The sequence below is a fragment of the Vidua macroura genome, chromosome 15 (genome assembly GCF_024509145.1).
Source record: "Vidua macroura isolate BioBank_ID:100142 chromosome 15, ASM2450914v1, whole genome shotgun sequence".
Lineage (NCBI taxonomy): Eukaryota > Metazoa > Chordata > Aves > Passeriformes > Viduidae > Vidua > Vidua macroura.
Genome location: NC_071585.1, coordinates 4877033 through 4892546, shown reverse-complemented (window position 1 = coordinate 4892546; position 15514 = coordinate 4877033). Strand labels below are relative to the sequence as shown.

The 15514-nt window shown below is 43.1% G+C and overlaps 1 protein-coding gene across 2 annotated transcripts in view; it reads right to left on the bottom strand.

Annotated features, from left to right (window-relative positions):
• Positions 1 to 15514, bottom strand: part of SLIT3 (slit guidance ligand 3) — a 471188-nt gene that overhangs the window by 32555 nt on the left and 423119 nt on the right. For both annotated transcript variants that reach the window (XM_053991145.1, XM_053991146.1), the window contains exons 28-29: positions 15166 to 15305; positions 3208 to 3301 (exon numbers count right to left, since the gene is read on the bottom strand). In XM_053991145.1, the coding sequence (XP_053847120.1) occupies positions 3208 to 3301; positions 15166 to 15305 (234 nt within the window). The remainder of the gene's footprint in view (positions 1 to 3207; positions 3302 to 15165; positions 15306 to 15514) is intronic.

Sequence of the window (15514 nt, the reverse complement as noted above, 5' to 3'; positions counted from 1 at the left end):
ATGTCCCAGCTCTGCACGTGTGATATTGCTATTTTACACCTTGGTGCCTCGGGGAATACTGTGATTAACATAATGGAGATGACAAATCAGAGCAAAGAGCAAAAAACAAAGTGTTCCTGCCCCAAACCTTAAGAAATGGGCAACGTTTTCTGGCAGCATTGCAGACACACCTGCAAGGAAATAGTGTCAATCAAAAGACTTTGTGAGGGGAACTGGCAGCATTTAATCCTATTGTTTTTTATTGATCCCTGCAGTCCTAATATAAAGTGATGTAATAATGAACAACGTGCAGTTCCTTATTCAGGGCTGCCATGCATCAATTTTATGATGTGTATTGGCTATCTCAGTAATGACAGAACCACCACTTTTCTCTGCGGGGCTGCATTAAATCAGCATTTTAAGCTGTCAGGTAATAATTCCAAGCTTTAGAATAATAAAGTATATTTATATCATGCTCCAACATCAATACAGTGAATGGAAAAACATGTTCCTTTCTTGAAGTTATTTTTTGGAAGTAATTTCATTGTGTTAAAGGCTGTTTTTTTGTTTTGTTTTCTGGCATACAGAAAGCTACTCTTCTTCTATATTGTAACAGCATACTAAAGATGTGGAGGCTGGAAGGGAGGAAAGCCACCTGCAAATTTAACTCCAAAAGCAAAAAGCTCTGTGCAGCCAAAGACACACTGAAATAGTCCAGGTTGCTTCCAAGCTTGGCTTTAGAAGCATGGAATTCCCTTTGGGTCAGTCTTCTCTGAGCTCTTGGTGCATCACATCTAAGCTGAAGCTACCAAAAAAAGCCTGCCTGAAGTCTAGGAGGTGAGAAATTCAGCCCCATGAGTTCTTCATCTGGACTCCTCCTAGAAACACGGGTCTGTGCCATCAGGGAATGGTGGCATGGTAACTCCATCCTTATCCCACAGTCCCACACAGTGCCAGCAAGGGACTGAGTGTCAACCAGTAAAAGTCTGATGCAGTAAAGAAGGTGGCAAAGAATCCTTCATGTTCTGATCCTGGTAAGAGAGTAATTTACACTATTAGATATTTCATTTCCCAGTGACCATCTGACACCTCTACAATTGAAATCTTGTGTTCTGTTACAGCCTTGTAGTGATGGCAACATTCCCAGTATCACAGAGAGCCTAAAACATGTCCAGTGGTATTTAAATTGTTGGCCTATCTGAGGGGATTTGCATCTGCATGCACTCAGTGTCTGTTGTATTACAGTGAATCACGGCTTCTATCGCAGGGCCAGAATGGAATTTCCCTCCCCACCTCAATAAATAACTTGGCTTCCTATTTTTTTTTCCTGTCTTTGTCATCTTTTCTTCCCTCTGCAGAGCTGCAGACTGACCAGAGCTGAGGGCAGGACAGACTGACCGGTGGGTCCTGCTCACATGCCCAGGGCTCAGAGCCTGCCTCCTGCCATTGACACTCCTGCCTCTGCAGCAGACAGGACAGCCAGGAGCCAGACCCCTCCTGCAGGAGCATTATCCTGCACCATCAGGGGACCAGCTGCAGCACAGGAGCACAGGCTGCTGTTTGCAGTGAGCCCCAGCAGCATCCATACATCTCTGCACAGCTGCTGAGGGCTCATTTCTGAATGGTTTGGTGTTGCCAAAGTGTGAAAGAAATAGCAATGCTTGGACACCTCTATATTCAAGGCTCCTTCACATCTCAGGTTTGGCTGCTAGAAAGCAAAATGGGACAGAAGGACTAAAGAAAGAAGAGTAGCAGAAAAATACTTAAAAGCAGTTATTTAGCTCCCCTCAAGGGCTAGTGGCCTTACTGTGAAGAACACTTTTCTAGAAAGCATGTGAGAAAAAGTATCCTGTTTACTCAAATTGTTTGGGTGGCAGGAAGGACAATGCTTCCAGTATGGGAAAACCATTCAGGGCCACAGCTGTCTGCACCCCTTCATGCTCTAGAAGAAGGCAATTTGAGTTACAAGCCTTTACCTCATAACGTGATGTAGCTACTGAATTAACCAAAGGTGCTGGATTAACCAAATGATGGATTAACTGGGAATGAAACCTAGAAAGAGCATCAGGGACTATTTATGCACTGGCACACACCTCCTTGTCTAGTGCTTACAGATCAGTTCAGGAACCATCCTAATAATTTAATAACTTCACCTTCTTCAAGATTTGGGAACATTTCTGTCTGGAGGTTTTTCACCCAAAAGAAAGGCTTGTGTTGTACTGCCTGACTGTCTAGCAGAGAGTCAGCTGCCCTTGAGATAGCCACCCTCTCTAAGATTTTGGTTCATTTCCTTTTAACTCTCCTGAAATGTCCTGTGTGTCAGTTTACACTGTTCTGACATTGCATCACAGGACACAGTATGACCCCAGCTGGAAGTTACCAGGAGGAACAAAGCCTGCTGCCTTCCCTCTCCTGGGCAGAGGACAGAACCCCAGGAGGGAATCAGTGAGCACCCAGGGCTGCACTGTGGCTGTGAAAACAGCCTTAGGGAAGGTGCAGAGAGCAGCTCACTCTGCACTGAACTCTCTTGGATTTGTCTCCAGAGATCTTTTCCTGAGAAGGTTTTCCCAGAGCTGGACTTTCCAGCTGTCTCTATTTGCTGAATTGCTCTGCAAGTCCCTCTTCAGACAAGCCATGAACGCTGCCCCCGTGCACCTCTCCCAGGTCCCCAGGCCCAAAGCTCCAGGTGCTTTGCTGCCGTGCAGGACACGAGGCTTTCTCTCGCCCTGTGACACAGTCAATGTCATTGCCAACAGGAAAATGCAAACACAGACATCTCCAAACCCCAGATGGGCCAAGCAAGGCCAATGGAAATTGGAAAAGCCATCCAGCTCTGGATCTGTTCAGGCTCCTGTTACACTGCTTGAATTTATTAGTGCCCTAAGGAGCACATAAGGGAACTGTCCTTGGTTTGTGATGTAGGATAAGGTACTTTGCAGTGACTGTTCCATAAATTCTCCTATTGCCACGCTCCTATTCTCTCTATTCAGAATTATTCCTCTGCTCTGAGGGTACATCCATTATTTTTAGTAAACCACAGAAAGCTAGAAAACTATGTATGGATGCATTAAAGTTAAAATGGGGCACAGACTGAAATGTATATAGTCTTGCATTATTTGTGTTAATTTTGGTGATTTTTGCTCCCCACTCATTGCCAGTACAACTCCAGTCAAGGCAATGGATGAGTGTGCCCTCTGTGTAGAGACCAACACACACACACACTCTTACCTGGTTCCTTTGTCCAGGGGAACACATTTGGACTCATGCTGGCAGGGATTTAGATCAGGAACACAGTGGTTAATAACCTCATCACACAGTTCACCTGAGGCAAAGGAAAAGCACAAACGTTGTAACACAGTTTGAACAATCCTGAACACCCATGACGTCCAGGGATGGCCAATCCCCCTAAGTGGAGACAGCTCAGTAGTTCAGCAGGAAGTGACAAAATTGCTTGTTGAGGGCACATGAGACTTCATTAAATCAGCTCCTGTGACCTACAATGACAACACTGTTTCTATCACATGGATTAGAAAGCCTGGTATAAAAAAGCACTGACGTATGAACTGCACTTGGAGACAGACGGGGGATCAAATGGGCACTTCCTGACCCAGAACCTCTTATTTCAAAGCAAGAAAGTGACACAAAAGTGAAGTTGCTCATTAGACCATAACATTTTCACACGGGCACATATTTCAGCCATGGTTAATACACTGCCAAAGAAACTGATTGGACATCATTCTGGGAAAGAACAACAACCCACAAACCCTCCCCCCAAAACCTCTGTGACTCTCCATAATAGGAACCAGCTTTAGGACTGCATGCAATTATAAAACATTCACTATTTATAAGAGAAGTACTAGCTCTATTGTGCTCACAGGAGATGATGTCTTTTCAGAAAAAAATCTACCTCATGTAAGCCCAGCTCAGCTGTTTCTAGGTATGGTGTATAACATGCCACGAACCTCCCTGGATTTGTATAAGTTTTAATAATTAATAGCTGTAGAACATTCAAACCGTGATAGTTTATTTAAATACAATCCTTCTCTGAGTCCTAAATTATTAGGTCACACTTCAGTACCCCAGGATTTGAGATCCAGCCAAAGACCACAGAGATCTTTGCCTTCCCCAGAATCACACAGAAACCTACCCCACACCTCCCAAAGCCTCTCAGGAAAAGCAAAGGTCGGGTAATCTCAACACGGAACCCCCCAAAAGCTCCAGTCCCAAAGCCCCCTGTGCAGCTCTACCAGAGGAGCACATCTGCAGGGTTTCAAGGTTACACATATTTTCTATGCCTATACATGGTACACGCCATCACATAAGCAACAGGCCATGGGATGGTGGGGAAAAAGGGCAATGTGGGAGGCACTGGTGGGCTGGCATTGTTCTGGAAGGTTTTCATGGAGCTGCACCTCCACCTGTCCTGGGAGAAATGCCATTTTCAAAAATCCTTACATTTCTCTATACTCTAGTGATTACAGAGAAACACTTGAAAACACAAGCCAAGCAAACCACAAAGATCAAAATTCAGATGGAAAATGCAAATCAGAACCATCCATGTTTTATCAGTTCTGTGATCTGGTGGGCTGGCTGAGAGCACAGTTTTGAGGATGACTCTGGTGCTGATAGGTGTGCTTTGGTAACTCCCCCAGGTGCTACTGCTCTGTCAGGTTATTCCTCCCACGTGTCCAGCCTCCCTCCAGTACAAGATACACAGCTCTTGATAAGACTCCTCCTGTTAGAATGGAAGTATAATATCTATTTGCCAAAACCACTCAATTGTTTTTGCGTGTTTCAAACATGGAATGTGTCCTAGATCTGCTTTTGAGAGCTGACAAGTGTAACTGAGAGCAGGAATACAACCCATGGGAGGGGGCCCTGCCAGCACAAACCCCATCCTCGTGGGCCATACACACCCTCCTGGCTTTGTGGTGGGCTGGGCTTGGCGCTGCCAGGGGAGTCTGGCATGGCAACCTGCAGTTCACTGTTCACAGCAGTCACAGGACAAGCAATTCCCCCTGGAGCCAAGGAATCCCAGGAAGCCACCACTATTAAAGGCTACCAAGTCTTTTCACAGCCCTGGACAAACCCTGTGCAAATATAATGAATGTACCCAGCTCAGGAAAGGGGCAGGTGCCAAAGAAACCAAACACTGCGGATCCATGGGAGCCAGGGAGCAGATGGTTCACTGGGCTTGGGGCTGGCCACTGTACTTTGTTGCTCCTCAAAAGCAATGAGAGATGTTCAGTTCTTATAGCTGTGAGCACTGGGGACAGCTATTGACACATTCTGAGGTGGCAGAACTGGGACAGGTCTGTTTACTGCCATCCCCAAATCCACAGGCCACCAACCCTCCCAAAAACTAACCAAGGCACTCCCTCAGACCTGAACATGAGCGGGCCAGACCTTGCTACAAAGCTTGGAGAACTGCCAGTTTGTCATCTTGATATTCCCCATGTCCCTCGTGTGCAATGGATGTTATGTGAAAATAAACATCAGAAAAATGAACTGGCTGGTGACATTAAAAGAGCTCAAATGAGCTAAAGCTGGAAATAATTTTGGAAGACCATCTAATAACTGAAGATAGTGTGGATAGATGCCTTCAACTGTCCTTTCACTAAAAATGGTCAATACATACTTTTGAAGTTTCTATTTTTTCTTTTGTTTTGTTTTGAAGCAAAGGAAACAGCCTTAAAAAATACGAACAGTATCAAAACTCTCAAAGGAAATCATAATTCTTCTTAAAGTATTCTTCTGAACAGTCTTGACAAGTGCTTAGAGATCCAGTAAAAATCTCCCCAAATGTCAAATATTATGACTCATGTGTCACTCTGAAGACACCACTATCAAAATGTAGGAGAATTCTAGGCTAGGTACCAAACACAGCATCCAAAAAAAGGATATTTTTCATGCAAAATTTGGAACATTTAAGGATCCTTCCTGTTATTTTTCCCATCTATCACTCATTAGGGAGCTCACTTGGGAACGCCTTGCAACTAGAGCAGCCTCATCTCAGGAAGAAAATACCTCTTGGTCATTATTTCAGGCTCCACCAATGTTCAGTAGATGCTGCAGAAAGCATGCCAGGGAAATAAAACACTTTTTGAAAAGCAAAACCCAAGGCACCAGCTACACAATGTCTTTCTCATATTTTACTCACTCAGAAAATATCTGGGCCAAAAAATCTGCCCTCAGACCCGAGAGCTCAATATTCATTGGTCACTTTATGTCAGTATCAGAGGAAAAATGTGATCCTTTTTTTTTTTTGGAGTGTCACAGGGCTGCTTCTCTGTGCAGCAATTAAAGGTCTAGTCCAAATTTCTCACTGGATAGTTATGTGAACCTAAAAACAAACCGGACATTCATCTTAGGCCAACTCCTAGCAGCACTGGTTCTCTTTGTGGAGGATATTTGATCATGCTAAAACAAGAGGGAGCTTCAGTGTAATGCTTTCCCGAGTGTAGAAAACCATCCAACCTCCCCATTTTCCTCTCTCCTACATGCTCTCAAATCACAGCTCCAGTTTGGGTACACACGGTTTCTGAAGTGCTTCTATAAAACGGACAGGAAAACCACAGTTACATTTATTTTATAATCAGTTAAACAACTCTTTTAATCCCAAATAATGCTTTTGTTCCATCAAGGCACACTTATTCTCTTTAATCAAAGCTGAAGAGAATAGGTGACGTGCAAGCAGATGCTGGACAGATGAAGAGAGGAGTCTGATATACCACAAAATACTGCAGTATCCAGATTAGAACCAAGTTATAATGACAGGTGGAACTTTAACAGGTGGATCTCCCTTTGCTGCTAACTAATGAAAGAAAAAAAAGAAAAAAGGAAAAAAAATAGAGAGAAAAAGATCCCTGAACAATAGCCAAGGTATTCTGCTCCTTCAAAACCACCTCCCTTGTCACCTTCACTGACATTGTCTTAAACAAACACAGCTTTTTTTTTTTTTTTTTTTGCCTTTTTTTTTTCTTTTTTTTTTTTTTTTTTTTTGCCTCTTGCAACATTTTCCTGGCCTTATTTTTCAACAGAATCATGATTTTCATGGGGCTTTCCACAGGGCTCATTGCTTATGAAGAGCTGCCAAGAAACACGCTTAGGCTTCTCTGTAGCCTTCCCCACGTCTCAGAGAGAAGCCAAAACAACAATAGGGCAATAAAGATGACTTTTACACACAGTTTAATAATCATCTATCTTTTTTCCGTTCTGTGCTGTCATGAGAGCTATTTATTTCATGCCCCATTAGACTTTTAAAACCACGATCCAAGCTACACTATTCCTCCCTAATCAGTAAAAGAGGAGCTGGATGCAGTAAAAATATTTTACTTATTTATCTTTAAGTGAAACTGCAGTTCTGAAAAGACAATGTAGAGCACCAATTTGCAACCAATGAGTTCATTGATTCTTCTTTTGTTCCATGTGTCAGTTGGGTGATACTTTGTTGTAATATACTGACAAAACAACGTAGAAAATATCCCTGTCCTTAATGCAAGAGAATCTTTGGTAGGGCCTGCAGAACTGGCAGTAAATATGCTGTTGAGAATTTCACAATATTACTTGAGAAAAGGAACGTGCTTATGGTGAAGAAAGGATGGAGAAAGCCTGGCCTGCATCCACAGCATGGAAACTTTTCCAGGCTGCACAGGGTGAGTGCTTAAATAGTGTGTTGCAACATTCTGAACTCTGCCAGGTAAGTCTGAATGGAACTCGTCTCTTTGCTGCTAATAAAAAACACTCTGCTGTTTTTCTCATAGGAGATTACTCATTTTATATCTAATAAATTGTATTGGAAGAAATGTTTGCTGTGTTTTGTTTTCCCCTTCTCTCTGTTCAGTCATTAAAAAGAAGTCAGTGCCAACTGGAAGTTTCAGAACACTGAACCTAGAAGTGGTTGGGTGGAACAGACAGGGTGTTCCTCCAAGGAAGCAATTCAGTAAGGAATGTTGTTGATGTTTGATGAAAATGATTTCAGGCTCATCTAAGAAAATAAAAAAAAAAAGAATTTTTCACTTCTAAACTATTTCAACTTGCAATGAATAAATGGGAAATTCTGAGAAAATCCTTCAGCAGCAAATGCTATCGTGTTAGATATAAAGACATAAAAGAAATCACCTGAAATGCACTGTAGCAGAGTAAATTCTGCATGATCACTGAAGTTTGCTCTTGCTTGACAAACACTGCCCACAATACTTAGCAGGCAAAGAGTTATTTTATGCTTTTTATCCTGTCTTACTTGTTAAAAACTCCCAAGTTTTCACTTACCACATTTTGACCTGCTAAGTGGGAACCCTTGAGTCGATTCCCACAGTGGCTTGTTTTTCAGATTCAAGGAACAATTCTCCCTAACCTTAAGGTTCAACAAAGGGAGAATGGGTAAAACCAGATCTGGGCAGGGAAATAATGATCCTTTCACTGTTTCAGAATCCTGAGGAGGGAATGTGTTCTATGCACTGCTGAAGTGTGAAAAACCATATTCAACATCCCAAATGCCACACAATACAGTGTGTGAAACATTAACTGAGCCAGACAATTTCCAGTGCCCCTTCAAGGTGGTGACCTGCCTAAAGCACTGTTCCTCAGAACCACAATGTCTGGAAAAGATCTTCATTTTGCTGGGCACCCTACTTTTTTGAGCTGTGTTTATTCATATGGATGTCTTCCAGTTGTTTGAAATCATTTGAGGATCACTTCAGCTATCCACACATCTGAGATGCCACACATCATCTGAGATGTTCCTCCTGGGCTGGCAGAGAGGGCACTGGACACGCTGTGCATTCCTACTGGTCTGAGCAGGGAATGGGGGCTGGAGCCTGTTAAAAATGCTTTGTCTCCAGCACTCCCTCCTGACTCTGTTCCCTGCTCCAGAACTCCCATGGGATACAGTCCTTCATGGACTCCTCCAATGTGGCTCCTTCCCTCAGGCTGCAGCTCTCCAAGAACTGCTCCAGCCTGGGTCCCTTCCACAGCACACAGTTCTTCAGGAGCTGACTGATTTCCTTGTTTCCCACTGTGTTTCTTGACAGACTGGATTTAATGACTCTCAGATCCCATTTGAGGATGAATTCACTCTGCTCATCCTAAAGGAGAGCAGTAGCTGACATTCCATTTTCTTACAGACATGCTGTGTCCTGATGAACAAGGAGGGATTGTCTGGTATATCTTATTCCACAAACATGACACCTTACATTTCAGAGAGGGGAGTTTGACCAGAGGAGATCCTGGAGCTGAGCACTCCAGCACAGCAGGACGCCCACACGGAGGCTGAAGACAGGCTGCAGCACTGCCAGCTGCTCTGCTATTTCCTCCCAGGAGGGTCAGATAAGAGCCCAATCTGATAGCAATGACATGTGGTTCTCTCTTCATAAAACAGGGCTGGAAATGGGCTTCGGCTCTTGAACAAAGCCCAAACCTTCCAGGTCTTCCAGCACTTCTCATTCCCAGTTACACAACTGGGAAATGTGGGTGTCTTTTTGTGTTTCATGCAGAAAGCAAGTACACTTCACATCTGCCAAGTAATTAAAACTCAGAAGCTTCCATGTAAGGCAGAACTCCTTCAAATAAAAAGGAAGAAAACACACTAAACTCTGACCACAATTTTCTCTGTCTTGAGGAAATTATAGCTGAAGTTCCAAAATTTAAAAGGAGTTGATAGCTAAGTACTTGTTTAAGCCTTCAGCATTTATTAGGCAGCCCAGATCCCCTTGGAACCACAAGGCTGAACCACACCACCTCAAACCTCCTTGTTCCTGTAGCAACAACTCAGGGGGGAAACGCAGCTTCAGTGCCATGATCCCCCTCAGCCTGTGCAGGGGTGGCTCGGGGACAGAGCCACACGGGTGCCACACGGGTGCCACACGGGTGCCACACAGGTGCCACACGGGTGCCACAGCAGCAGCCAAGGGAGGCTCCAGCAGGCAGGGACAGGCACAAGCCCCACGCTGCTGCTCTCCCTGGAGCTGTTTGGCTGCAGTGGTGCTGGGCTTTGGCCAGACACAGTTACCACAATGGACCCTGCAGGAATCACTAACAGGGAACTGGGCTCGGAAAGAGCTGCAGAACTCTCAGATACCATCTACCACAGGACACCACAAGGTCCCCTAAGGTAAAACAGATCTTAGCCTTCTCTTCCAAACACATCAAACCAGAAATAGTTCCTAGCTTTATGTTATTACTATTTATTTTGAGAGATATTTTTTTCCCAGTGATACAAACTGCTTGCAGCTTTTTCCCAGGGAAACAAACTATTTTAAAATACTTGCTCCTGCCCTCTCTCTGCCATGGGTTACTGTGTGTATTTTAGTAAAGACATATTTTCAGTAGTGGAAGCCACTAATTTTTTTTTTTTTTTTTTTTGGTTTCAGAACAAAGAGGTGAGGGTATTGTTGAGGCTTTTTAGAATCTTTGGCAAATAGGAATATATTTCCTGGCTGTTTTTGGTTTTGTTGTTTTTTTTTTTTTTTGTGTGTGTGTGTGTGTGTGTGTGTGTGTTTGTGTGTAAGTGCTACATATTTCCGCTTCTGCTAAAATCAGACAGGAGGAGGAAAAGTCACAGCAAACAACAAAACCAAATAAACCAGCAGGCAAAGCACCAAAGCATTCAAAGCACCCAGGGCATGTTTGGTGCAGCCCATTTGTTCCTCTGTGCATGTTTGGCACAGAGGACAGTGAGGCTGAGGACAGGATGTCTCAGGAGGTTCTGTGTCTGAGTCTAGGACTATGAGCAAAGCAGTGATGGGCTGAAGGAGGTCTGCAACAGAAGTGAACAGGAAAAAGGAATGGAAGGCAAAACTCTCTGAATTTTGCCCTACATTCCTGCACCACAAAGCTGAAGGGAAAATACAATGTTTGTATCAATACCTGGGGACAGACCATGGTACAGCCAAAAAGGCAAGGATTAGGAAAATACAAAGAGGGCAAGAACCAGGGTGACTGATCTAATACATATCCTTCTCTTTTGACGTCCCTATGAATGTTTCTTTTTGAAGGGAAGGAGAGCCTACAAAACTGTAAGGAGGAGCTGTAAGCCACCAAAAGTCCAAGCAGGTTGTAAACCAGCCCCAGACTCCTCAGAGCTGGCTGGATTTGGGTACATGATTGTCCTGGAGGAATTACATGTTTATGATTCAACTTCAAGATTAAATGAACCATTTGGGCAGAAGAAAAATAAGACATCAGCTGACAATTAAAGCCATCAGGACTCTGCTACACAGCATAAGTATTGGTTTGGTTATTTAAATACAGGTAACAAATATTGAAAATATTGATTTTAAGAATGGTGAGGAAACCTGGTGATGGTAGGTACAGGTTTGAAGCTTTCTTATGGCATTCAGCTGTCTGCCTCCTCTCAGCTTTGTCTTTTTAAACTTGCATTTACTACTTCATGGAATCCATGTGTAATTCTACATTGTTTTAAAGTTAATAGATGGAAAAGAGCTAGGAAGGAGGTTATTGTGTGAGAGTGGGCTGCCTTTTGGTGTGTTTTTTTTTTCTTTTTTTTAAATAAAAGTGAAATGGGGCTGGAGTGTGGGAAATTCCTTCCTCAGCAGTCACTTAACAAATTGGCCATTTTTCATCTACTCTGAGTCGGGGGAAAGACTGTCAAAGAATTTTAAAAGAAAACACTGCGAAATCTTATTAATTGAAGAAAGATTTTTGGCCTTCATTTTTCCAACCAATGAAAGCAAAATTCATGCATCATAATTTGGGATATTGTTCCCTAAAAAGGCTATAACAAGTAAAACCAGGCAGACAGCAGATACAGCAGGAAAACACTAAGGTATGGAAAAAAACCAAAGGCTGGATACTGTGACTCTGTCAATAGTCAAAATTTTCAACACATTCATTTTTAATTTGTATTTCATTTAGGAACATAAGATTTAGTATCATGATTTAACCATTACTCAATGGGGACCCTAACTATTTCTTACAGAACAACACACAGACACACTCTTGGATCTTCTGCCCTGCATTCAGACTACTTTTTTTGTATTACAGCACACATTTGCTCTATAAATGCAGAGTTTACTGAAATATCACTGCACTGTTTCCAGCATTGTTGCATCCAAGAGCACAGGGGTGATGAGGGATTCAGGCTCCCTGCTTGGCAGGGGAGAAAAGCAGGAATCTGCAGTAACTGAGGTGGGCACCTCTAAGCTCAGGTTACTGCAAACATCCCAGGCTGTCAGTGCAGGAACAGCTCCAGTGCAAGACAGACCACTCCTGACTGAACGTGGGGGTTAACTACAGCTGAGAAATCCCATTTGTACGTAGAACCCACAACTCCTGCATAATTACACTGATAAAAATGGATGGTCTGTATTTGTTCAGCCACAAAACCCGGCCAGTCAACCTTTCAGAGAAATTTCTATTTCCCATACAAGTGTTGGTGAGGAAAAAAAAGCAAAAAAAAAAAAAGCTTACTCTGTCTGTCTACTACTTGTTAACAGCAGAACTAAGGATAATATTTGGGTACAACATAAAGAGATATTACCCACATTTTCTGTCCTGCTAGATGCAGCCTGGCTGTGGATGTTTGTGCCCTTTCAGGCGTTGAGAGGTCGTTGTCCCCCAGACTACTTCACAGGAAAGTTGCTTCCCTGGACTGCACACCCCTGCCTTTCTTGGCTCAAAGAAAGAGTTCAAATCCATACACTTGGCAGTGCTGGAGCACACACAGTCTGGTAACACAATATTTAGCACCAGAGAGAGGCAGGTACCTCAAAACACAGTTCTGAGCACAGGAATAAGCACTCCTGACCCCTGCAGTGAACTGCTTTCTCTCTGAACTCTTGGCCTTCATACTCTGTGCAATACTGAACTCATCTGGGCCTACCTTTTTTTGTTGTTTTTAATAGATACTGCCATAGTAGTGGCAGATATTCCTTCAGGACAAAAAGGTTCATCTGAAGAGAATATAGCTAGAGATGCCCTGCATATCACAGGAGACTTCAGTCAAACTCTGTGGCCAGTAGATCCCTCTCTCTCCAGGTCAGACACACAAACCATTTCAAGGTGTGCTTTCATGACCTGCCTCTGTGCTTCCATGGCATTTCTTCCACTTTTGTTCAGCCAGTTGAGCAACTGCACATGATGCCCCATTTCTTATTTGGATTCAACTCCTAAGGACCCTCAAAACAATTCTCAGGTTTGCTTGGCTTGTGTGTACTTTTGTTTGGCTGATGGCTTCAATTCCTGCAGCCATTTTGTGCTGCTCCCTGTCCTGCTCCGAGGCCAGCGCTAGCTCTGAGGGACATTTCAGCCCAGCCAGCTGCACTGCAGTCAGTCCTGCCACGTGGCTGATCAGGTTTGATGAAATATCCCCCTCCAAAATGGAGGTAAAGCAGGTTAAGGCAATTCTGGTGTCACAGTTCACCAAACTCTTCCTATTTTAATCAACACAAACTATTGTAACCATTCAGACTCTAATTTAAGCAATACCCCTATTTTTGCAACCTTTTCCACCTATGATTCATATTCTATTTTCTGGAAGTACTTTCTTCTTTTCTTCAAGAATTCTTTTTTTTTTTTTTTTTTCCAATTGTAATCAAACTTATTGCCTGCACTATGATAGCACATACTTATTGTGTGGTTGTATATCACCCACAGTGAGCTCTGGTATTTGACAAACTCCTGCTAATCAGCAGAGGCACAGCACAGACAACATTCAGGTAAAAAAAACAAAACAAAACAAAACAAAAAACAAACAAACAAACAAACAAAAAACCCCCCCCCCCAAAAAAAAACCAAAGCCAGAAATCAACAAAACAAAATCCACTGGAAGTTGAGTAACAATATTTCAAAACTGACTCTGAATATCACATGAGTTCCCTAGCCATTATCCAGATGGCCATTTGAGAAGAAATCCCAATCTAGTTCTTTCCTACCTTTATTGTCTGGAAAAAAAAAATCTGCAATAATCCTGTGGAAAGGAAAGTGCATTTGCATATATGCTGGATTCAGTTCCTTTCTGGATATGTATTTTCTTGGCTGGTCAAATCCATTTCCTGTTGTAAATGTAAAGACTCTGCCTCCTTGCAGCGAGTTCTGTTAGAAACCACCCAAGAGCAGCTGACATAAACAGTGCACAAGTAAGCACAATGGGCTCAACATCCTACAAGCAAAACTATTTACTCTGCTAAGCTGAATTTTTTTTAGGTTTTGGCAGAAATATCATTTTAGAGACCCAATAAATGTACATTTGAGTCATAAGGCTTTTCTCAGCTGAAGATTTACCATGGGCCTCCTTTGTATCAGCCACAAAAGTATTTTAAGAGTTTGGAAATTCTAGAAGCTTTCCTCCTGCCTTACTCAGCCACTCAAGCTTGATCCTCATTAAATCCCCTGACATGTAATATATTCCAGCATACAAGAAGCCCTTCATTGCTTCTCCATGCTCAGGAGGCAATAACCCCATTTCAAAGGCTGGAGCAGGAACTCCTGCAGGTGTTTCCTCACCCTCCATGCTGAGCCAGGAGGGCTGGGCTGTGTGAATGAGTCCATGGAATGCTCCAGAATGCCTTGAGCAAAGCCACTTTTAGATTCCACTTAGGAGAGTCTCTGCTCTCGCAGAAGGTTTAGGAGGGAATTTATCTGCACTGCAGGACAGCACTGGAGACACTCATCCCATTTCTGACTCCATCACCAAGCCCTGTGACCACAGACCCAGCAGCTGCCCCTGCTCCCTGACCTGGCACACTGAAGACAACACCTGAGCCTGCAGCCTTTGCTCACCCACTTGTGAAATGGAGATCAGGAATTTAGCAGCACATCGTCAGGCTCACTGTATTTAACACACACAGAGCCTTGAGACCTCAGGTGAAAGCCGTGCCCCCTAAGCCAAGGTTTTCCAAGGCTCAGGACAGGTGTAGATCAGGCTCAGCTCAGCACTGAGAATGTGCATGCTGAAGTAGACACTTCTCTGATCCCTTAAATACTGTTTTTTAATGTATTTTACAATGAGGCATCAGTATTTTGACTCAGAAAAGTGGCCATGTTTGTGAGCACATATATTGCAAAATTAGTAGAATTAACATTTTTGCAGGAAGAGATTCAGATGTTTAAAAGGGGACTAGATTTTCAGTTAATTATATGTTCATGCACTAAATAAACATGAATTTGGACCCTTCCCTTCATGCACTTCTCATGGATTCCTGTTCTGTGGTTGTGGCCCTTTCTTACCTGTGTAATTAGGAGGGCAGAGACACACATAGTTGTTGATCCCATCCACACATGTAGAGTTATTCTCACAGTCATTATCTTCACAGTCATCTGGGTTTATTTCACACCTCTCCCCCTCATACCCAAGAAGACAAGAGCAGCTTTGGAGAAAGAAAAACAAAAAAAGGTTAGCATGGATCTAAAGGGACAGGAAGTTTGAGGTATAAAACTGAAATTAAAACATATAGAAGTCAGTTGGAGCTGAATTCACTGCTGCTGTGAGGCATAGAGCAATTTAACCCCAAGTGTTTGGTGAAAGATGCAGTCTGATGGCTCCTGGGCTCACGTAATTATTTACATGAGACAAAAA